Source organism: Eulemur rufifrons, chromosome 16 (assembly GCF_041146395.1).
Source record: "Eulemur rufifrons isolate Redbay chromosome 16, OSU_ERuf_1, whole genome shotgun sequence".
NCBI classification, from domain to species: Eukaryota; Metazoa; Chordata; class Mammalia; order Primates; family Lemuridae; genus Eulemur; species Eulemur rufifrons.
Window position 1 is genome coordinate 81144670 of NC_090998.1, and position 24717 is coordinate 81169386.

Here is a 24717-nt window from a genome sequence, read left to right on the forward strand (position 1 = left end):
CTCTAAGGTAGATACTGTTATCATTCCTATTTTATAGATAAGGAATTGAGGCTTTATCCTACAATGTGTCTCAGATTTCACATCTATAAAATGGGGATAATAATACTCCCAATTTATCATTGCATTGCCTGTCAGGGAAGCCAGACAATTACATAAACAATTACAACAATATCTAGAGCTACAGTAGGGAAAGTCTAAGGAAGTCTGAGGGGCTACAGTTTCACAAAGCAGAAGCATCTTCCAAAGTTTGGGGATGGAGGGCAGGAAAAGGTCAGGGTAGACTTCTAAGAAGATGTGATATTAGGCTGAAATTTAAAGGATCTATAGTCATGCTGCTATGGTTGAATGTATCCCCCAAAGTTCATGTGTTGGAAAATTAATCACCAATGCACCAATTTTGAGAGGTGGGACCTTTAAGAGGTGATTAGGCTCATGACGGCTCTGCCCTCATGAATGGATTAACATTGTTATCATGGGAATGGGCTCATTATAAAAGCAAGTTCAGCCCTCTGTTGCTCTCTCTCATGCATGCACTCTTTCATCCAGGTGATGCCTTCCACCATGCTAAGAAGCAGCAAGAAGGCCCTTGCCAGGTATGGTCCCTTGATCTTGGACTTCCTCGCCTTCAGAGATATGAGCCAAATAAATTTCTTTTATTATTATTATTATTATTTTTTCAGACAGAGTCTCATTCTATTGCCTGGGCTAGAATGTCATGGCATCAGCCTAGCAACCTCAAACTCCTGGGCTCAAGCAATCCCCTGCCTCAGCCTCCCAAGGAGCTGGGATTACAGATGCATGCCACCATGCCCGGCTATGTTTTTTCTGTTTTTAGTACAGACAGTGGTCTCACTCTTACTCAGGCTGTTCTCAAACTACTGACCTCAAGCTATCCTCCCATCTCGGCCTCCGAGAGTGCTAGGATTACAGGTGTGAGCCATCTCGCCAGACCCAAATAAATTTCTGTTCATTATAAATTACCCAGTCTGTGGTATTCTGTTTTAGCCACATAATACGAACTAAGAAACATGCGAAGGGAAATTTTAGGAAGGGGGACAGGAAAGGATGCAAAGAGCATTCTAGGCAGAGGGAACTACTTGTGTGGAAAAAAAGCAATTTTGAGTAATTGAAAGAATTTTAGTATGATGTTTGTATCTCTGTTAGAGCACTGTGTTCATTGGTCTCTACTGAGATTCTTCTCCACAAGCACATGGTAATGCTTCAAGGGGTTTCTACTCCTGATGTCTTTAGAATGTATCTCTGAAAAAGCAGAGGTCTGCTGTCCTTGAATTACTATTCAGTCCCTGTCATTCCTCAACCATGCCCATGAGTTACTGCCTCCAGATTTTGGACTTGCTCTTCTCTTTAGGACATTCCGTTCTCCCGAAACCTTAATGAATCCACGCCCACCAGATGGACTCAGGGCCCTTTCCTCTTTGTTTCCGTGACAGCCATTGAAGAACATGATCATACACTTAAAAATGCCAAATTGTAAAGGTCATCTTATCTGTCCATCTCTCTACTAGGTTGTCAGCAGTTTCTTTATATGTCCTTTGTATTTCAAGCTAGCACAATTTTATTATCTTTAAGTGAATACTCAGTAATCCCAGTAATTTTCCCCCTAAATGAGTGAATGGATACATTTAAATTTACCTCCCTTTACTCTTAGTGGTGCTGCTACTGGCCTTTTGATTTTCTATTCTGGTTCCACTCCTGGCAGAATTATTAATTTATTTTAAAGTTTTAATTATATGTTACATTATCCTGCCTTCCTCAACCTGATTTTGTTAGATTTTCGCCGGGAGGCAGGCTTTCTGCAACACTGGGATACTGACGGCTAAGATATTTTTCAGGAACATCTGGGCGTTGACTATTCTTCTGGGGATAAGGATGTGCCCTTCTCCTTACTGTCTGGTTTAAGGACCACACAAACCCAATATTTGTAACCATTCCCTTAAATGGATTCTCAATCTATCCACAAAAAGACTGGTCTAAGACTGTTCATAGCAGCTTTATCATTACAATCCCAAACTGGAGAGAATCCAAAAGCTCATCAACTGGAGAATGGAAAAAACTAATTTGGGTATATTCATATAATAGAATATTACTCAGCAATAAAATGAAAAAAATTATGGATATATTCAACAAAGTGGATGAATTCACTGACATGCTGAGTGAGAGCCCCGACAGAAAAGAATAATGCACATACCATGCTTCTGTAACAAATTACCACAAATTTAGTAGCTTAAAATAACACATTTTTTATCTTACAGTTGGGTAGGTTAGAAGTCCAATACACATCTCATGGGACTAGAATCAAGGTGTCAGGTGGGCTGCGTTCCTTCTGGAGGCTGTAGGGGAGAACTCTCCCCCACCCCACCCCCTTCCGAAGGCCACTCACATTCCTAGGCTCACAGCAGCCTTCCTCCATCTCCAAAGACAGCAGTCTTTGAGCCTCCTTCTCTCCTCACATCTTTCTCTGCCTCCTGATTCCACTTTTAAGGGCCCTTATGATTACATTGTACCCACCCAGATAATCCAGACAATCTCTGTATTTTAAAGTTAGCGACTAGCAAACTGAATTTCATCAGCCATCTTAATTCCCTTTTGCCATGTGACCTAACATATTAACAGGTGCCAGGAATTAGGATATGTACATCTTTGGAGGGGGCATCATTCTGCTACTGCACTGTGGGATTCCATTCACTTGAAGTTCTAGAGAAGGAAAAACTCATCTGTAGAGAAAGAAAAAAAGAAAGCAAGAGAGAGAAAGAGAGAAAGAGAAAGAAGGAAGGAAGGGAGGAGGAGGGGAAGGGGAGAAAGAAGAAAAAAGATAAAAAGGAGAGACCAAGAGGGGGAGGGATGAAGAGGGGAATATGGACGAGAAGAAGAAGAAAAAGAAAGATGATTGCCTTTAGGTGGGAAGAGATTGACTAGAAAGGAGCACGAGTGAACTTTTTCTGGGATACTGGAAATAATCTGTATCTTAATAGGCATGTGGTTTAAATGTGCATAAGATTTTTCAAAACTCATCAAATTGTAAGATTTGTTCAATTTGCTATATGTTAATTTTACTTTCAAACAAAAGAACATTATAAATAAATATTGACCTCTAGATTTGCTTTTCATGGTGCTATGTATGAGCAATTCTGAACCAGTTTCTGAGTATTCTCAGTAAATTTATCAACGATAATGAAAGTAAGTTTCCAGTGGTATGCTGCTGAACTGGCTCTCTGGGTAAAAACAAACCCTTGATTTGGAGCATTTGCCAATTGCCATGGTGTAAATACTTCCATGGCTGATTTCAAGCTGAAACCAACTCACAAAATTTAAAATATTTAGTAATCAGTCCTATGTGCTAGTTCAAGCTGGCACACTGCTGCAGGTCTTTCATTGTCAAGTTTTAAAATATGCATAGAGAAATAGATATAGAAATAAATACAGTATATGAGAATATGAGTGAGTGTGTGTGTGTGTGTGTGTGTGTGTGTATCTCCTTGCCCTCTGCAACGAGAGGACCTAAGAACTAGGGCCCATTGGTATTGCACATCTAGCTTCCAGATCTTACTTTCTAAATACCATTGTTCACACTAAAAGGAACCAGTGCTCCTTGAAGAAAAGACTAATTCCAGGGCTGAGAAAGGAAAAGTACAAAATGAGCCCGAGATAACTTATTGCACCAGAAATTAAGGAAATGCTTAAAGAATAATGGACACATAAAAAGGAGAGCTTTGCAGATTGAAAGAGCTCCACTCAGACAATTTTAGTATCTAAATAAATTATGATAGTAATGGATTTAAACCCATTAAACAAAATAAATGTCCATGCATCACAACTGATATAAATAGATGAATGAATAAGTAAATGGGAGAAGAGAAAGCTCTGCCTCACAGTAGACTACCAACTAATACAGAGAGAACAAATGAAAGCATTAGGAAAATCATCAATAGATGCAAAAACTACGGAATCAATATGTTCACATATCTCCCCACAAATACTTGTTAATTACAAAGAGGAAAGTAATAATTTTACAGTGCAGGAATCTGACAGTTACCACCATACGCAAGTGATTATAAAGTTAACATCACTAGTAATGAGACAAATCTATATCATGTGCCTCCTGGTATGATGCAATGAGAAGGACTGAATATCACTTCTGTAGTATTCTTGCCAAAAATATATCTCTGAATCTAAGCATGAGGAAACAGCAGACAGACCTAAACTGAGGGACGTTCTAAAAACTCTCTAGCCTAGCCTGTCCAAAAATGTTACAAGTTATGAAAGGCAAAAATGACCAACAAACTGTCACAAATTAATGAGAGAAGACTGAGTGTAATGCATGATTTTGTGTTGGATCCTGTGCTAGGAATAAGGTAAAGGTATACACGACAGTATTGAGACCACTGAAATTTGAATACGGACCTGGATTCCATAATAGTACTATCTTTACGTTAAATTTTCTGTTTTTGATCATTGTACTCTGGGTATATAAAAGAATATTTTTTACTTAGGATTTACACACTGACGTATTTAGGGGTAAACAGACATGAAGTCTACAATTTTCCCTCAAATTATTCAAAAAAAGTTTGAGAGTGGGGAGAGGGAGAGAACATATGATAAAGCAAAAAACAAATGGGGCAAAATGTACCCATTTTGAATCTACGTAAAAGGTATACAGGAGTTATACTGCTGTCGTAACTTGCTTACAAATTCAAAATCATGTCAAAATAGAAAGTTACAAAAAATCAAGTTGGTGGGACAGGGACACAGCAAGCCATTTTTGCAGGATCCCACTGATGCAGAGAGGGAAACACCATGCAAAGGAATGCCGTTTCTGCTCCTGTTCTCTGTAGCCACCTCTCTTCCCATACCTCCTCTATTCTTGCTAAATAAATCAGGAACTTATAGCCAGTATGTAAGCAGTCCTTTTGGGCAGCCTCAAAGGGAAAGACAGCTATTGTGACCATACGAAATTATTCATTTTGCAATAATTGAGAACTCTCTGTCCTAGAGAGCAACTGGGGAGGCTTGTACCAGTTTGTAATAAGAATGTGTAAACTTGCAAAATGTTCTTAACATGAGAAAGATAAAAAGAGGTAGTGTAGGATGGGGAAAAGGGAACAGTACAAACTGTACACAATTTACTAAGGTAAAAAATAAAGGTTCTTTCCAGTCTTCTTCTAAGATTTAACTCTTCTATACAGTTCTCCTGATTGTTTTATGCCAATCAGTGCATAAAACAGTATCATCACAATGCACAGATGTTGGCCTAATTATACATATATCTTCTAAATACTTTTGAAGAGATCCTGGCAACCTAGCCCCAGATACTTTGTTTTGGTAGAAGAAGATCCTGGAAACTTGACCCAGGAGAAGAATTAAAAAGGTATGGGAAAAAAACTAAAATTGATTAAAATGGAAAAAAATACTTTTTATCAAAAGCCAATGAATTATGTAATAGGAAATGATTCCCCACTGCTATTATCTGAATCCTTGTGTACCCTCCCCCAAATTTACATGTTGAAACCTACCCCCTAAGGTGATAGGATTAGGAGATTGGGGCCTTTGGGAGGTGATTAGGTCATAAGGGCTCCGCCCTCACAAAGGGGATTAGTGCCCTTATAAAAGAGGCCAAAGGGAGCTTGTTCACCCCTTCTGCCATGTGAGGACTCAGCAAGAAGGCAGAAAGCATTTTTGAAGCAGAGAGTGAGCCCTCAACAGATATCAGATCTTCTAGGACCTTGATCTTAGACTTCCCACCCTCCACAACTATGAGCAATAAATTTCTATTATTTATAAACTACCCAGTCTGAGATATTTGTTATAGCAGCTGAAACAGACTAAGACACTCTACCACCCATGTGCATATTTCACCCTTTATTAAAATATTTTGTTGTCATTTCTGATTCATTAATATTTAGCAGAATTTAATATGGGTCTTATTTGTGCCATGCCATGGGTGGAACTTTGAGGAAAAAATGATGCCTTGTACTATATACAAAATTCAACACTTAAAAAATAATAATTTAAAAATTCCAGCTAATGAAGCAGGGAATCAAGGTAACTGCAGTTTAAGATGGCTACTCTTCAGAGTACTAGTCTACTAGAAATAAAATCCCGCTCTCCCACCAATGAAAACAAAGAATTTCTTTGACACAAATGTTTGACTTTATCTATAGGATTAAAATAGATTAAGAGCTAATCAAAATAAATAATTTGCCATATAATTATGCCAAAATTTTCAGCATTAAGTATGCATGTCTCTAGAGATAAAATAGTTTTGATTTGCAAAATTGGGTAATTAAGTAGATAATTGTTCCCAAGGGCCTGGGAGCCAGGTAACAGCAATTTGAAAATTGGCCAGCATAAATAATCAGTTTGGTTAGTCTCCTGAAGATTAAAAAAAAAAAATGAAGCTAAAAGATTCAAAATGATCTTTTAGAAAAACCTCAAAATTATAAATCCAGAATTACAAATCTCAAATATTATTGACTGTAGTAGACATTGTGGGTGTCTCATTGATTCCTTTGCACCTTCCCCTACCTGCAGCTCTACCTTCTGGATGGGATTTGTCTCACCCACCCCTAGCTACAGAGGTAGGACCTGATTGCCCTAAACCAATTAGGATAATTCCATTCAAGGGTGGGTCTATGACTCAAGTTGGTTACCTTTTAACTTTTGGATGCCAATCTGATTTTCCTTCATTTCTAATTTCCTGAAAAAAGCTTCATTGTTACATCCAATCAGCAATCAGCTGCAGCTTCAGTTCTCTTCTGATTAGAGCTTGCCCATAATAATAACTATAGCATATACGCAAGTCAACCAACAAGTTTCTTACATTATATTCCTTTTAAATATCTTAAAATTTATAAAAGTTCGTCTCCTATTATATTTTCCCATTGAATAAAACAGACATTTATCCTGCAGGATTCCCCACATTTTAGATCTGCTTGCTTGCTTGGGTAGTTTCACTTGTCCCTCTATTCCTCACATTTCCTGTAAAATGGTAGGTAGAACTAGGGACTTGATTCGGGAACGGTTTAATTTTTTTTTCTTTCTCCTTTTCTTTTGGCAATAAAACTTACCAGGTGGCATTGTGCATTTCCTAATGTTTACTTATACATCAGAAGCACAGAATAACCAGTTGTCACACTTTTAGTGATATCAGGATGATTGGCAGAGCCAGGTTTTGTCAGTTTGATCTATTTATTAATATTATGAAGTTCCCTGTCAACCTTTCACTTAATGGTTTTAGCATCCGTTGATGATTGTTGTCTCAATTCATTATTTCCTTCTTGTAAAATAGTGTTTCCCTAACCCTATGATTCTTTCTGCGTTGATTAGTTAGAATTATTTTACTGGAAGAACTTTCCCACATCAAAGATTACCCTGAAAGTTCCTGCAATAAAGGCAGGATAAATGCTTACTTTTGACCTTTATCAATTTTCAGAGTAATAAGTTTGTGTTCTAACAGTCAGGAAAGGTGACTAATGAGAGTTTTTAAAAATTGTGTTTGTTTTTATCATCATGAACTCATGAGTTTTTATGTATTTGACATGTTTCAACAAACTATAGACCTTATTTTCTTGATGTTCTAATTGTGCCATCTTTGGCTAATGGGAATGTCTTGGAGTTAGCTCAGATTCCTTTTTTACATAACCCCATTACTCTTTGAGAGCTTTCTTGCTTTCTAGTACCACAAGATGACCCAGGTTTATATTTCCTGACCCAGATCTGGAATCAGCCCTTTGGTCGTATAAAGCTGTTTCTTTTAATGGAATGGTAGTTAGAGGCCACAATGAGGCTCAAAGACACTCGTTCTGCAGTGTTGTTATGGCTTCTAGATCTTTCAATGGACCAAGCTGGGAAATACATATCTTTTTAGGAAGAAAAAAGCAAGTCAGAAATTTCTACACGTATTACCCATTCAAATTTAAGATTCCGAGGGTGGGGTGTTACTGCTATTTTTTTTTTCTTTTGCACAAAAAATCTGAGATGCAAATATTAATGTAATTTCTTATTTGCATTATTTAAGAATATCCATATAGAAGTTTTTAAATAACCGTTCCAATGATACTACTAAAAATTAAGCTGATTAAATACAGCATACGATTTCTCTGTGGGTTTGTTGGTATTGCTGTTGTTCTTAAGATATATCTTAGTAAGGATACACAGTCCAATTATTGTGTTTTAAAGTCACTTAAAATAATTCTTTTCTGTGTTGTTATGCCATAAACTTGATATTTAATTAAATTCAGTTATTTCATTTAATTATAGCTTTTTGGGAATTTTCTTTCCTCTTCTAAAAAATTGTATTTATAAGTATATAAGAATGATTACATGATTCTGAAGTCAAAATTATAAAAGAAAGTACATTCAGAAAAGTCCAATATCATCCCCTGTTCTTTCTTTTCCCATCTAGGTAACTATTTTATTAGTTTTATGGCTTAGTCTCCACTGTTTCTTTTTGAAAATGTAAGCATATATGCATGTACCTACGTGTATGTATGTGTGTGTGTATACGCATGTATAGGTATTCCCTTTACTTTATTACACAAAAGATAGTATACTATTAACATTGTTTGGCCAACAAGCATATGAAAAAATGCTCAACATCTCTAATCATCAGAGAAATACAAATCGAAACCACAATGAGATATCACTTATCGCTAGTGGGAACAGCCTTTATCAAAAAGTCCCAAAACAATAAATGTTGGCGTGGATGCGAAGAGATAGGGACACTCATACACTGCTGGTGGGACTGCAAACTAGTACAACCTCTGTGGAAAGCAATATGGAGATACCTCAAAGAGCTACAAGTAGAACTACCATTTGATCCAGCAATCCCATTACTGGGCATCTACCCAAAGGAAAAAAAGGCACTCTATAAAAAAGACATCTGCACTAGAATGTTTATAGCAGCGCAATTCACAATTGCAAAGTTGTGGAAACAACCCAAGTGCCCATCAATACATGAGTGGACTAATAAAATGTGGTATATGTATACCATAAAGTTCTACTCAGCCACACAAAACAATGGTGTTCAAGCACTTCTTGTGTTATCCTGGATAGAACTGGAACCCATTGTACTAAGTGAAATATTCCAAGAATGGAAAAACAAGCACCACATGTACTCACCACATGTACTTGCTTTCTGGCACCATCAAATTGGTATTAACTGATCGACACTTAAGTGCACATATAGTGGTAACATTCATCGGGTGTTGGGCAGATGGGGGGGTGCAGAGGGGATGGGAATACACACACCTAATGGGTGCAGTGTGCACCATCTGGGGAATGGACACACTTGAAGCTCTGACTCGGGTGGGGCAAAGGCAATATATGTAACCTAAACATTTGTACCCCTGTAATACGCTGAAATTAAAAAAACAACAACATTGTTTTACAATTTGCTTTATTCACTTATCAGTCTATCCTGAGGGTCACTCCATAGCAGATATTCAGATTTCTATCTTTCCCTTTTATATTTGCATAGTTTTCCATCGTGTGCTTTATTTACCCAGATTTATATTGATGAACATCTGGATTTTTTTTTTTTTTTTTTTTTTTTTGCTATTACAAATAGTGCCACAGACCATATGTTATTTTGTATTTTTTCTCAGAACATTGTTAGGAAATGCTGGTTTAAAGGTAAATGCATATGTAATTTTGTTAGATAATGCCAATTCCTTTCCATAGCAATTCTAACATTTTGCATTCCTACATTAATGTTGACAGTGCCTGCTTCTCCACAAATTTGCCAATAGATATGTTGTAATTTTTTATTAGTGCCAATCTGATAGATGAAAAATGGTTTCTTAATGTCATTTTGATTTGCATGATTTCTTAAAAATTATCAGCGAGTTTGAGCATCTTTTTTGTGTTTAAGCATCATTTGTATTTCTATTTCTCTGTTGTCTGTTCATTTCTCTAATTTATTTTTAATAGAGTTATTAGTACTTTTCTTCTCAGTTTATAGAAGCCAGAAATATTATGAGTATGAAAACTTTTCAGTGATACAAATTGGAAATCTTGTTTTCAAGTTCCTCATTTACTTTTCGCATTCCTTATGCTGATTTTTGTTTTGTAAAAGTTACTTTTGAATTTTTGCATAGTCAGATTCATCAGTCTTTCCTCTTACTGCTTCTGGATTATAAATCATAGTCTTTGCCACTTCCAAGTTATAAAGAAAACTAATTTTCTTTCTTTTTTTCCCTCTTTCTTTCTCTTCTCTCTTTTTCTCTCTCTGCCCCTTTCCTTCCTTCCTTTTTCCCCTTCTTTCTTTTAATGTTTGTATTTTTTATATTTGAATTTCTAATAGATTTGGAATTTATCTGGATGTGTGGTATGTGAAATGGATCTAATTTTACCCTTTTCCTCACATGACTATCCTTTTGTTCCAAAAGCACTCATTAAAAAGTCCATTTGTAAGGAAAATCTTACTGATTTGAGAGGCTCCCCCCCTTTTTTTTGAGACAGGGTCTTGCACTGTTGCCCAGGTCAAAGGCTCCCTTTATTGACACTAAATTTCCAGATGCCCTGGGATCTATTTCTGAATTTTCTTTTTTGTCCACTACTTTGTTTTTGCACTAATGCTGTTTTTATTCACTATGTAGACTTTATAATATTTTTAAATATCACCCAGAAATAGCTCCCCTCTCCCTGCATTGCTCTTCTTTTTCAGAGTCTACTTTGCTACTATTGTCTGTCTTTTTATATAAACTTTCTAGTCAATTTTCTTACTCAAAGGGAAAAAATACCTGATAATATTTTCATTATCATTGTGAAATGTTAATAGAATACTTTGGAATATTGATGAATTTTTGATATTTAGTCTTTCCATCCAAGACCATGGTGTACCTTTCCAGTTATTCAAATCTACTTTTTACCTTTCAGGAATGTTTTATGGTTTCCTTCACGTATTTTTTTACATTTCTTGTTAATCTTATGCCTAAGTATTTCACTTTATTTTATTCTTATTTTAAATAGGTTTTCTCTTCCACTGTATTTTCAAACTGTATAGTATTTATATATATGAAAGCTATTACTTTCTGTACATTTATTTTATTCCTGCTACTTTACCAAATTCTCTAGTTGTTTGTAGCAGTTTTTCTGTTGCATTTCCCCCCCAAGTATATCATAACATGTGCATATAGAAATAGTTTTAACTCTTCCTTTCCAATTCTTATGCCTCTAATTGTTTCCTCTTATATAATACTGCCACTTCGATGTTTAAGTAATAGTGAAGATTACAAACATCCTTATCTTTCCTCTATAGACTTTAGCAGGAAAGCTTCTAGTAATTCCCACTTGAGTCAAATGCTGATTTAGGGGCAGCAGTATATACATTTTATTATACATAGTATGTGTCATTGGACTTTCTAGCTTTTAGAACTGTGAGCCAATAAATTTCTTTTTATTTTAAATTACCTAGTCTGGAGTACTCTGTTATAATATTACAAATGGACTAAGACAGGGTGCTTCTTTGAGAACTCTTTATCTGTCTTCTGTATCCATCATTTTCTCCTAAGGCTTTTAAATTTATTTATTCCTTCTCTTAAAATTTTTTTCTTTGTCACTATCTTTTGTTCCTTTGTTTAATTCTTTTTTGGTAGTGGATATATGCTCTTGTGTTACTTCTAGTTTAGTTTCATTTCTGAAATAATTTTTAAATTATAAGTATACAATTCAATGAATTTTAACAAATATAGAGAGTTGTATATCCACCACTATAGTCATTACATAGAACACTGTCATCACCTCAAAGAGTTTCCTCATTCCACTTTACAGTCATTCACTTCCCCTTCCCAGCCTCGGACAACCACTGATCTGCTTTGTGTCATTATACTTTTGCCTTTTCTAGAATTTAAAATAGATGGAATTACACAATATATAGTTTCTTGGGTCTGACTTCTTTCACTTAGCATAATGCTTTTGAAACTCACACCTGTTGTTGCATGGATCAGTGGTTTGTTTCCTTGTATTGCTGAGTAGTATTCCATTTTATACAAGCACCAAAATTTGTTTACCCATTTACCAGTTGATTTACCCATTTACCAATTGTCTTGTTTCCAATTTTGGCTATCATGAATAAACTTGCTATGAACATTCACATATAACTCTTTGTGTGGAAATATATTTTCATTTCTTTGGGGTTGTTTCAGTTATCTATTGCTATACAACAAATCACCCCAAAATTTAGGGCTCAATACAACAAACAATTACCTAACAATTTCTGTAGGTCAGAAATCTGGTGTGGCTTTCCTGGGTGCCTCTGGTTCAAGGTTTCTCAAAAGGTTACAGTCAAGCTGTTGGCAGGAGCTGTCGTTTTACTGAAAGGCTCAGCCAGGTGAGGATCTGTTTCCAAGCTCTCTTATATTATAGAAGAAACTCATACAAGGAACTGGCAGGGTTCAGTTCCTTTGGGTATTGAACTGAGAATCTCACTTCCTCCCTGGGTGTCGGCTGGAGGCCAATTTCTGTTCCTTGCCATGTGCAAGTCTCCATAGGGTAACTCATAGCATGTCAGCTGGCTTCTCTGAGAGTGGGAGACAGCAGCCAAAACAGAAGTCACAGGCTCTTTGTAGTCTAACCTCAGAAGTAACATCCTGTTACTTTTACCATATTATATTCATTAGAAACAGTTCACTTGATGCAGCCCATACTCAAGAGGAGGAGATTATATATGGACATAAATACCAGGAGAGGGGATCACTGGGGGCTATCCTAGAGACTGCCACGTGGGCAAATACCTAGAAGTGGAATTGCTGTGTCACAGGGTAAGTGTATGTTTATAAGAAACTGCTCAACTGTTTTCCCAAGTGGCTGTACCATTTTTTTTTCCTACTAGTAATGTATAAATTTCCACTTGTCCCACAGTTCTCAACCTTAGCACTGTTGACATTTTGACCCAGATAAGTCTTTGTTCTGGAGCCTATCTTTTGCTTTGTAGGATGTTTAGCAGGATCTCTGGCCTCTATGCATTAGATGTCAAGAGCTCTCTTCTAGTTGTGATAACCAAAAATTTCTCCAGGCATTGTCAAATGACCTCTGGGGACTAGGCATGGTGGCTCATGCCTATAATCCTAGCACTTTGGGAGGCCAAGGTGGGAGGATCACTTTAGGCCAGGAGTTCAAGACCAGCTTGGGCAACATATTTAGACTTCATCTCTACAAAAAATAGAAAAATTAGCCAGGCATGGTGGTACATGGCTCTAGTACCAGCTACTTGGGAGGCTGAGGCAGGAGAATTGCTTGAGCCCAGGAGTTTGAGGTTGCAGTGAACTATGATGACACCACTGCACTCTAGCTTGGGCAACAGAGTGAGACCCCCTGTTTCAAAAAAGAGAAAAAGAAATGTCCTCTGGGGCAAAATCACACACAGTTGAGAGCCACAGAATTGTCCCACATCCTCATCAGCAAGATATTTTTAGTCTTTTTAATTTTAGCCATTGTAATAGGAGTGTAGTGTTTGCCACTGTAGGTTTTTTTTGTTTTTATTTTTAGCATATTGTGGGGGTACAAAAGTTTAGGTTACATATATTGTCCTTGCTCCCCCCACCCCCTCGAGTCAGAGCTTCAAACGTGTCCATCCCTAGACAGTACACATCGCGCTCATTATGTATGTATACACTCATCCCCTCCCCCCCTACATCTGCCGTACACCCGATTGTTATTCCTGAATGTGCTCTTAGGTGATGATCAGTGAAACCAGTTTGATGGTGAGTACATGTGTTGCTTTGCCACTGTAGTTTTAATTTGCATTTTTGTAATGACTAATGCTGTGAAGTCTCTTTCTATTTGCTTGTTTGACATTTGCATGCCTTCTTTGATGAAGTATCTTTTGAAATCTTTTGCCCATTTTTTTATTGGATTGTCTTCTTAATATTGAATTATAATAGTTCTTTGTATATTTTGGATACAAGAACCATTATGTGTCACTTTTCAATGCAGATGTGTTCTAAGAAATGCATTGTTAGGTGATTATGTTGTGTAAACATCATAGAGTGTACTTACAGAAACCTAGATGGTATAGCTTACTACACACCTAGGCTACATGGGATAGCCTATTGCTCTTAGGCTACAAACTTATACAGCATGTTATTGCACTGAATGCTATAAACAATTGTAACACAATCGTGAGTATTTGTATATCTAAACATATTTAAACATAGGAATGGTACAGTGAAAATATGGTATTGTAATCTTATGGGACCACTATCAAATTATGCAGCCATCATTGACCAAAACGTTGTTGTGCAATGCATGACTGTACTTCAATAGTCATTAGTTTTTGGAAATATATTTTCCCAGTCTTGGCTTGTCTTTTCATTTACAGTAGTGCCTTTCAAGAGCAAAAGATTTTAATTTTGCTGGATCAAATTTATCAATTTTTCTTCATGTTATGTCTTGTCAGTCCATTCAGGCTGCTATAACAAATTACCATAAACTAGGTGATTATAAACAACAAAAATTTATTCCTCATGGTTCTGAAAGTTAAGTTCAAGATCAAGGTGCTGGGAAATCCAGTGTCTGATGAGGGCTTACTCTCTGGTTCACAGATAGCTGCTTCTTGCTGCATCCCCACATGGTGGAAGGGGCAAAGCAGGTCTCTGGGGCTTCTTTTATTTTTTTATTATTGTTATTGTTTTTTTTTTGAGACAGAGTCTCGCTCTGTTGCCCAGGTTAGAGTGCCATGGTGTCAGCCTAGCTCACAGCAACCTCAGACTCCTGGGCTCAAGCAATCCTCCTGCCTCAGCCTCCTGAGTAGCTGGGACTACAGGCACGTGCCACCATGCCTGGCTAATTTTTTCTATTTTTAGTTGTTTGGCTAATTTCTTTATATTTTTAGTAGAGATGGGGTCTCGCTCTTGCTCAGGCTGGTCTCAAACTCCTGAACTTGAGCGATCCCCTCGCCTCGGCCTCCCAGAGTGCTAGGATTACAGGCGAGAGCCACTGCCCCCGGCCCATAAGATCCTTATGACAGTACATTTCTATTTATCACCTCCAACTTCTATACTATTCTTGTCATAAAGTTTGTTTTTGCATTTGTTATAACTCCATAATACATTTTTTTTTGTTTTAAACACCAATTATCTTTTAAAGGGATTATAAGTGAGAAAAACTATGTTTTGTACTTACCCTTATATTTTCTAAAACTACTTTTCTGGTTAACAACATCATTTGCTAGAAGGAAGACTAAATTTTGCCAGTGCATTTTCTAGCGTATCTTAGTGAGATCTAAATGTCTTAATTTCTAAGCTATTCTTACAAACCAGCAATGGCCCATTAGTTTGGTATAGTGCTGTACCTGCGGCATGCTTCAGATCTCAGTCAATCAACAATTCACAGAAGAGATCTGAGGATATTTCCATAGGCTAGAATCCATATTTGCTCAGGTGATCAATCAATCAATAAAACAATTAATTAACAATTATTCATTTGTTCAAATTCTATTTGTTCATTCACTCATCAAACGTGGATTACTCATTAACTATGTGCCTACTCCCACATACATGCTGTGAATACAAAGGAAAAAGGTACTATTCCTTCCCTGAAGGATCTCCAGACATAGTAGGTTTTATCTAGAAAGTAGAAAGACAGTGAAATCAGCTTTTAAAATACATTAATCAGTGTTTTCTTCCTCAGTGCCTACTGTTACTTCTCCCATCATGCTTTGTGCCCTGAGTTTTATAATTTGGTTATAATATAATGTTAAATTATTATTACAATAACAATAATACAGCTTCCAGGATGTACCATTACATACATTTTACTCCTCTTCCTCTTTTGTTCCTTAAGAGATCCCTGTGAAGTATTACTATCCTGGATTTTACAGAGGAGGAAATGGAGGATCAGAGAGTGATCTGTCCAAAGTCACAGCTATTAAATGAATGATCTGACACTGGATTTAATCTAGGTATGGCTGAGTCTGGAGCTCCTGTTTGTCTGAAACAAGCAGAAAAGGTTGTTACAAGATTTCTCCTTCTTTGTCTGTGAACCCCCTATCAGAGGGGTCTGGGCACACTGCAGGTGGTCAATAAAGACTGTTAAAAGTACAAGAGGAAAGGAAGCATCAACAGAGTGAAAAGGTGACCTACTGAATGGGAGAAAATATTTGCAAATTGTGTATCTTATATAGGGTTAATATCCAGAATATATAAAGAACTCCTACAACTCAACAACTAGAAAACAAATAACCTGATTAAAAATGGCAAAGGAATTGAATATAGACATTTTGATATCAAAACCACAAGGGAGTGTCAGCCTGGGTCCAGTTGCTTGTGGCACAGAATAACCAATTGCTGAGACGACGAGGATTGCCAACAATAAAGGAAATTCTAATACAAAAGATGTCTCATTAAAAGACAACTTGTTGAGAGAATGGGAAAAGCAGCCTCAAATCCATCTCCCGGACTAAGGGAGATTATGGGACTTTTAAGCAGGGGAAATTAACCAGGAGCCATGTGCATTGAGCCAGGTTGTGGTAAATGGTGAGTCTTGGAGTCAGGAAGTCTGTGCAGGGGCCTTCAGAATCTCAACTCCTTTGTCTTGTAGAGATTTCACAATTTATGGGAAATAACTCAAAAGGTGAAATAGTTATTTAAAATTTACAAGGTTCTGATCATCAGGCCCTACTGGCCTGAGAAACTAAAATATGAAGGGGAGAGGATTCTTTTAAAAACATAGGTTTCATTGAAATTTGTTCATAAAGCTGGTTACATTTTCTCCAAAGATGATATACCACTGGCCAACAAGTACATGAAAAGATGTTCAACTTCACTAATCATTAGAAAAATGCAAATGAAAACTACGCAGTATCACCTCATATGTATTGGGATGTCCACTGTCAAAAAAACAAACAACAAAAAAGAAAAGAAAATGTATTGAAAAGGATGTGGAGAAACTGGAACCCTTGTGCACTGCTGTTGGGAATGTAAAATAGATCAGCTGCTATGGAAGACAGTATGGAGGTTCCTCAAAAAGTTAAAAAGTAGAATTACCATATTATCTGGTAATCTCACTTCTTGGTATATATCCCAAAGAACTGAAAAGCAGGGTCTTTAAGAGATACTTATTTGCACATGCACGTTCATTCAGCATTGTTCACAATAGCCAAGGGGTAGAAACAATCTGAATGTCTATTGAGAGATGAATGGAAAGAAAATGTAGTGTAGACATACAATGGAATATTATTCAGCCTTAAAAAAGAAAGGAAGCCTGTTACATGCTACCACATGGGTAAACCTTGATGACCTTATTTTAAGTGAAATAACTCATCACAAGAGACAAGTACTCTATGATTCTACTTATATGAAGTATCTGCATTTGTCAAACTCTTAGACACATAAAGTACAATAGTTACCAGGGACTGGGGGAGGAGGAATTGGAGAGTTCAATGGTTATAGAGTTTGAGTTTTGCAAGATGAAAATGTTCTAGAGATCTGTTGCACAACAATGTGAACATAATTAACACTACTGAATTTTATAATTAAAAATGATTAAGATGGTAAATTTTGTTACATGTTTTTTCTCACAACTTAAAAAATAAATTTAATAAAAAAGAATAAAGAGGAGCTGCTTATATTATGCTCTTTATGTCTGAATTTGTTCAGCTAAATCGAGCCTCACCAGCTCTTTTTGCCAATGACAGCCCCTCAGGAGTCTAAACCTCCCTTTACTCAGGTAGAAATGACCGGAAGCTCCCGGGCAGCCCGTTTGCTGCGCCAGGGGTCGACCTGCCGCCCCGCCTCTCGCCCCGCCCACTACCGAGTTTCCTCCAATCGCGGCCCTTGTCCCGCCCCCTTGCCCACTCCTGTTTCCTGCATCCGGGCTTGGCTGAGCGGGCTCAGGAGATTTGAGGGAGGCATGGAGGTCCACGGCGAGCCTCAGGCCAGCCCGAGCTGTTCCTCGTCCGCCCGGGCCTGCTCGGGGCTGCCGGTGTCCAAGGAGCTGCTGACGGCGGGGAGCGACGTCCGCGGAGGTGACGGAAGGGTGCGGCTGTGTGGGCCGCGCACGTGCGGCGGGGGACGCGTGGCTCCGGCCCAGGCCACAAGCTCCCCAGAGGATCCCTGGGGACGGCTGCAGGGCTCCAGCGGGCCCCGCCGCTGCTGGGGGTGAGAGCTGTGGGGCGGACACCCGGCCGCGGGCCTGGGACGGCTTCTTAGCGGTGGTTCTGACGTTCCGCAAGGTGGTCGGCCCCGGTTCTGTGAAGCGCCGCTGCAAGAGACAGCTCCTGCCCTCCAGCCTGGGGCTCTCCCGAACTCTCGAAGGGAAGGGAGGGCCTTAGGGCCGACTGTCTGGGTCGGAGTGGTGGGCTGGTAGGGGGAAGCAGATGAATGTTATGCTTAACACCCTCCTCTTCCTTCACAAGCACACAGACCACCCTTTAGTGCCTCTCTCTTGTGGAGGGGAGCCATGCATCCAGGAGTTTCACCCAGCATTTCAGACATTGTAATATGGAAGTAAAAAACATGGGTTCGAATACCAGCTCCACGAGTAATTAACTGTGGGACTTAAAAGTTATTTACATTCTCTAAGCCTCAGTTTTCCAATTTGGAAAACGGAGCTAGTAGTACCTATAACATTTTTGTGAGGTGGGGAAGGATGCGTAAAAGAGTTTGGGCATGTTCTCAGTAAATATTAGCTTGAAGAAAAGGTTCTGTGAGAACCCAGAGCTTCCGAAGGAATTATAATGATGATAGCCAAAGCTTATGTAGTGCTTACTATGCTCCAGAAATTAACAGATTTAATCCTCACAACCCTTTACAGAAGGTTTTGTTATCTCCGTTTTAGGATAAGGAAGCTGAGGCATGGTGTATTATACAGATAAGTGACTTTCTGGAGATGATGTGGCTGGAAAGTAGCAAAACTGGAGTTTGAATCTAGGCATTCTGGCCGCAGAGTCTGCTCTGAACACTAATCCAGTAGCGCTTAAGTGTTAAGCATTCAACGGACGTTTGTTGAGCTCTGCTTTGAGGATGAATAGGCTTTTTTTTTTTTTTTCTTTTCCAGAGATTGAAGGGATTTTCCAGGAGTTATATACCTGTTGGGTATGCAACGCCTTGAGTTTTGAAAGTACTACTGTGGGAGCTCTGATGGGTTGGAGAGTTGGGTTGATTTGAGTAGTGAGTGATGAGGCTGAGAAGGTAGAGTAGGGCTCTGGTCCCCAACCCTCGGTCCCCAACTCTAGGGCTGATGACTGGTGGCCTGTTAGGGACCAGGCTGCAGAGTGCTGTGGCCTATAATAGCCAAGACTGTCCCTATCGCTAAGATAGAGTGGAAATGTATTAATACTATGACATACTATGTGTCATGAAGAACAATATCTAATGATGAGGTAGCTAATACAATTCCTGTTAAACCTCTAACTGTGAATAAAAAGATGAACCCTGGGGCTCATAGTAGGGGATCATTTAATGTTGCCTTCATGTAGTGTTGTTAACCAGCTAAAAACTGGAACGCCTATGAGAATGGCAATAATTATGTATAGTAGCTGATGTGAAATATGCTGGGGTATCTACGTCTATACCTACCATGACCTAAAATGTTGTAATGGAATTTTGAGTGCCTCTTTTTTAAAAAAACTTCTTGGAGAGAGTGAACAGTCAAGACTTAAGGCTTGGGAGGTTTGCTGATGGGCCTGTAATTTTTTTTATGCTATAGTAAATTAAGTATATGTGTGTTTTCAGGTATATGGGACAGGTTGCTCATCAACTCCCAGCCTAATTCCAGAAAAACCTCCACTCTTCAAACGGTTCGGATAGAGAGGAGTCCCTGTAAGTGCTTCTCTCCCTTTCTTGTTCTCTAATGCTAAATTTTGCCTAATTAAGCTGTTATTTAATGGGGTAATCTCTGCCTTTATGGTCAGGTTTCAAACCACAGAGAGTCCAATACAGCAAGTCTGACTTGTGATTTACATTATAAATTCAGTGCACAAGGATAGAATAAATGTATTTTTCAAGGTAGATATTATAGTTTCCATCTCTAGAAGTTCAATTTGAGATTTTTTGTCTTTCATTTTCTTTTTAAATGGCCTGGACAATAGTTTATACATCTTTGATTTCTTTCCTCATTATGTTTGTGCTTTGCTTTGTTGAACATACAGAGTATATTTATAATAGCTGTTTTAATATTCTTATTGCTGATTCTATCATCTATATCATTTCTGGATCTACGTCTATTGTTTTCCATTATAGATTATATTTTCTTGTTTATTTGCATGTTTGGTAATTTTTTGTTGGATGCTGGATTTTGGTTTTTGGTTTTTGGAGACAGAGTCTCGCTCTTTTGCCTTGGCTAGAGTGCCGTGGCATCAGCCTAGCTCACAGCAACCTCAAACTCCTGGGCTCAAGCAATTCTCCTGCCTCAGCCTCCCGAGTAGCTGGGACTACAGGCATGCGCCACCATGCCCGGCTAATTTTTTCTATATATTTTTAGTTGTCCAGCTAATTTCTTTCTGTTTTTAGTAGAGACGGGGCCTTGCTCTTGCTCAGGCTGGTCTCGAACTCCTGACCTTGAGTGATCCTCCCACCTCGGCCTCCCAGAGTGCTAGGATTACAGGCGTGAGCCACTGTGCCCAGCCCTTGGATTTTGTTTTATTTAATTTAAAAGAACTACAACTGGCCTAACTTTAGGATGTGGCATATACTCTTCTAGAGTACCACAGAAATATTTGGCTTCTGAGAATCATGGTTTGGGCCACACATTTTGGTACTTGTTTTGCTCCACTTGATTCATTAATTAAAAACAAAAGCAGAACAAGATTTTCTATGGCAATAGATTTAAATCTCCAGACATGGAAACATCTTTATTGTTATCAGTAATTTCTCTGTGTATCTGAAGGGGGATGACAGCTAACATTTATTCACTATTTAGTGTGCATCGGACTTTGTGTGGGGCTTTGTATGTGTACATGCTTTTATGGAGTCCTTCCAGGAGACTTATTTTATAATTAAAGATCATTACTTTATTTATACCACCATTTTTTTTTCTTCTTCCATACTCTGGACATTTTAGTCATGTGTTATATAGCCATTGCAGTGACTTAACAAGTTTTGAGAGCCCATATATACATAGTTATGTGCCAGGCCTCTTTTGAGTGCTAAAGAAGAAAAAAATCCCTTGTTTATTGACTCCCCTGTACTTAGCACAATGACTGGCAATTATTACCTCTCTTTCACTCTTTTTGAGTAAACTGAGTTTTTGAGTGGTAAAAATTAAATATATTAATTAGGACTCTTGGTTGCAAATAACTCAAATCCAGCTCAGATTTCCTTAAGCAAAGAAAAGAAATTATGTTGGCTCATTTTATTGGGGGAAATACCCCAGGGGCAGTGACTTCAGGTACATCGGGACCCAGGTGCTCAGTGTCCTCAGAAATCTGCTACTCTGTATCTCTTAGCTCTGCTTTCCTGGGTGTTGGCCTAACCTAGAGCAGGTCTTCCCCCAGGTGTTGCATGTTGGTTGGTTGATCACCAGCTTCAGGCATATATTCTGCAGCTCAGTCTGTCATTCACTCAGATTTCTCTCTCAACAGTTCAAACTGAAGTCCTGAGTGATCTCTTACTGGCCCAACTACAACAATGCATTACTGTGTATGCCACTGAAGCAAATTACAGTGACGAAGGTTGTGGAATACATAGGCATGTACAGGGTGAGGGACAGGAGTGACAAAGAGTGATGCAAGCTTAAAAGGGAAGTCAGGGTTATGTTATCAGAAGAAAGGGAACAGATGTTGGACAGGCAAAAACAACCACTACTTAATTAACTTCCCCAAGTTAATTAAGTCTTACCCTAAAGCCTCGGATCCTGGTGCACTTAACTATTAAGTCTTAATGCCTACTTAATTCAGTTACTATTAATATTTGCTGAATGTCAGCCTTCTAGGAGTTTACAGTTCTGGGGATATATGAGAAACACAAATAAAACATTTGAAAAATAATTAATTGCTGAATTGTGTAGTCCTGCTTTGTTCAGAAGAGTTCAGAAGAGGATGGAGGTTCTTACAATGGAAGGGACTTGAAAGATTTATTATGGTTATGACTATTCAATTCAGAAGTGTTTTACAGGAAATCCTGAATTTTAGAATTTACTAGCATAAATGTTGATATACTGTATTTTCTCTCCATAGTATTGGACAAAATACAGACTTTTCTCCCACAGATGGCACAGGCAAATGAAAAGCTAAAAAAAGAAATGGCAGCTGCACCACCTGGTCATTTCAATATTGAAAATATTGATGGGACTCTTGGAAAAGTTATACAAATGGTAACTATGTTTTGTTTTTATTTCACACTGTAAAAATACCAGTGTGCCTTGTCACCTAAAAAGAAGAGAGAGCTCTCTTACATTTTATTTCCAAGTGTTAATTTTCCTTGTGTTAGCTAATGTTTCTAATACTGCACAGGAACATAGTCATTTTATGATTCAGGCCTTATAGGTCAGTAAGCTTCCCTAGGTGAAGCTTAGGGATTTAGTCACATGGAGCCACAGGGACGGATTTTTCAAGTCAGATATTACATTTGTTATCTTAAAGCATCAATTTACTAAATGTCCTAACTGGATTTTTTTCCCCATTCAAGCCTCAAAATAGGTAATTATCATCTGATTCATTGAGTGTGCAAAAATAAATAAATGATGTGTTTAAGAGAATGATTATTTACAATAAGCTACGTGTGAATATTTTCTCTCAATTTATACTCATATCTTGTTTCTACACTGGAATTGCCATTATAACACTTGTGTTTGGACAGATCTGACACCATTGTTAATGAGAATATCTAACTGATCAGCAGATCTGGTCAGTTCTACCTCCAGAATATTATCCCAAATCCAACCGCTTTTTACAACCTCTGCCACTCCCTTGGACCTTCCTTGGTCCAAGTATTAATAATTATGGTCTCTCCTTAGGACTATTGCAGTAATTTCCTAACAGGTCTCCTTGCTTCTAGTCTTTTCTCCCTGGTGTCTATTCTTCATACAGTGTGTATGGTGCACAGTTTAGCAACCAGGGGGCTTCCCATCACATTTTCAGTAAATTCTAGGTCCTTCAAAGGGTCTATATGATCCTGCCTCTAGGTCTCTATCTGACCATGTCTCCTGCACCATCCCCCTCATTTACTGCCCCCCAGCTCTAGGTCTTTTCCCTTGCAGTTTTCTCACGCAGAGTGCTTTCCCCCAGATTTCCGCATCATGACTCCCTCTTTCTCTCTTTTCAGTTGTCACCTCATCCAGAGCCTTCCCTCATGGCCTTTTATGATCTTTTTCCTGCTTTTCTTATTTTCACCACCCTTCATCATGCTCTGTATGTGTTTGTTTATTGTCTTTCTTTCGCCTCTAGAACAGAGGTCAGTGAACATTTTCTATAAGAGGCCACCAGATAGTAAATACATTAGGTTCAGTGGGCCATACAATCTCTGTTGTGACTGGTCAGCTTTGCTCTTGTAGTGTGAAAGCAGCCATCAACAATACATAAACGAATAAGCAAGGCTTATAAACTTTATTTATGGATACTGAAATTTGAATTTCATATAATTTTCACGTTTCATAAAATGGCATTATTTGGGGTATTCCCCCCCCCCAACCACTTAAAAACCATTCTTAATTTATGAGCTGAATAAAAGGCAGCAGGCAGGATTTGACCTACAGGTTGTAATTTATTGGTCCCTAATCAAAAATGTAGATTTTACGAAGGCAAGGGTTTTGTTTTGAATTTTTTGTGGTTGAGTCTCTAGTGTGGTGCCTGGCTCATGTTAATATTTGTTGGGTGAATGTTGTTAAATGTGTTCACGATATACAGAATTAGGCTGTAGGAGATTTTTTAGACTTATAGTAAATGCAAATCATCATTATGGTAGACCCTGGCAATTAAAAGCATAAAAGTGCGTGTTGTATTAAAAACATTTCTTGTCCTTTACATTTCAATATTTGTACTAAATGTTGGTTGTTCCCAGTGTTGTTTCATTACAACTTTTTAGAGAACTATCCTCATATAGGTTTCTTGCCTGATACTTTTTGCAGGATGTGGCCTTGTTTGAGATGAATCAGTCGGATTCAAAAGAAGAGGACAGTTCAGAAGAGAGTTCACAAGACAGTTCAGAGAACAGTTCAGAATCTGAGGATGAAGAAGACAGCATCTCTCATGAAGTCACCATAGATAACATAAAGCTTCCTAATTCTGAAGATGGAAAAGGCAAGATTGAAGTTTTGGACAGTCCAGCAAGTAAAAAAAAGAAATAGTGAAATAAATTATCTGAAAAGAAACAGGTAACATTTGCCTGCAAATTCTGTGAAAAAGAGTCTGGTTCACTGGCTGTTTTGCATTTTAGGTACCTATGGTGCTTTTATGTGTTAATAGAAAAACTTTAGACAATTTTACCAGAGTTTATTTGAGCAAAGAATGATTCATGAATCAGGCAGCACTTTAAACTGAAAGGGGTTCAGAGACCTCTGCTTTGCAGTGTGGACAGTGTGCTTTTATAGGCTAACCATGGAAGTAAAATACAGGAATAACTTGACTGATTACAGCTGGGCATTTGTTTTATTTGGGCATGGTCTCATCAATTGGCTACCTGTGACTGGCTGAAGCTCAGTGGTTTGTGTTTGGCTAAAACTCAGCTATTTGTTACAAAAAAACACTCCTAAGTTAGGTTTTGGTGTGTTTATCTACTAAGGTAGGTTGTGGTTAGTAATGGCGTCCTGCTTATTTAATTTAAC

The 24717-nt window shown here is 38.1% G+C and overlaps 1 protein-coding gene across 1 annotated transcript; it reads left to right on the forward strand.

Moving 5' to 3' along the window:
• Positions 1-17868: 17868 nt before the first annotated feature.
• On the forward strand, positions 17869-24273 carry NOPCHAP1 (NOP protein chaperone 1). The gene is made up of 4 exons (XM_069491023.1): positions 17869-17983; positions 19692-19778; positions 22133-22269; positions 24022-24273. Exons 1-4 carry the CDS (start codon positions 17869-17871, stop codon positions 24238-24240), a joined length of 558 nt encoding a protein of 185 aa, XP_069347124.1. The 3' UTR covers positions 24241-24273.
• Positions 24274-24717: the final 444 nt, after the last annotated feature.

Excerpts from the sequence above, each read along its gene's own strand:
- NOPCHAP1 (XM_069491023.1), top strand. The coding sequence starts at position 17,869 with ATGGAGGTCCACGGCGAGCCTCAGGCCAGCCCGAGCTGTTCCTCGTCC. Across the intron at positions 17,984-19,691 it reads GGGGAGCGACGTCCGCGGAG|GTATATGGGACAGGTTGCTC; the intron begins GTGACGGAAGGG and ends GTGTGTTTTCAG. Across the intron at positions 19,779-22,132 it reads TCGGATAGAGAGGAGTCCCT|TATTGGACAAAATACAGACT; the intron begins GTAAGTGCTTCT and ends TTCTCTCCATAG.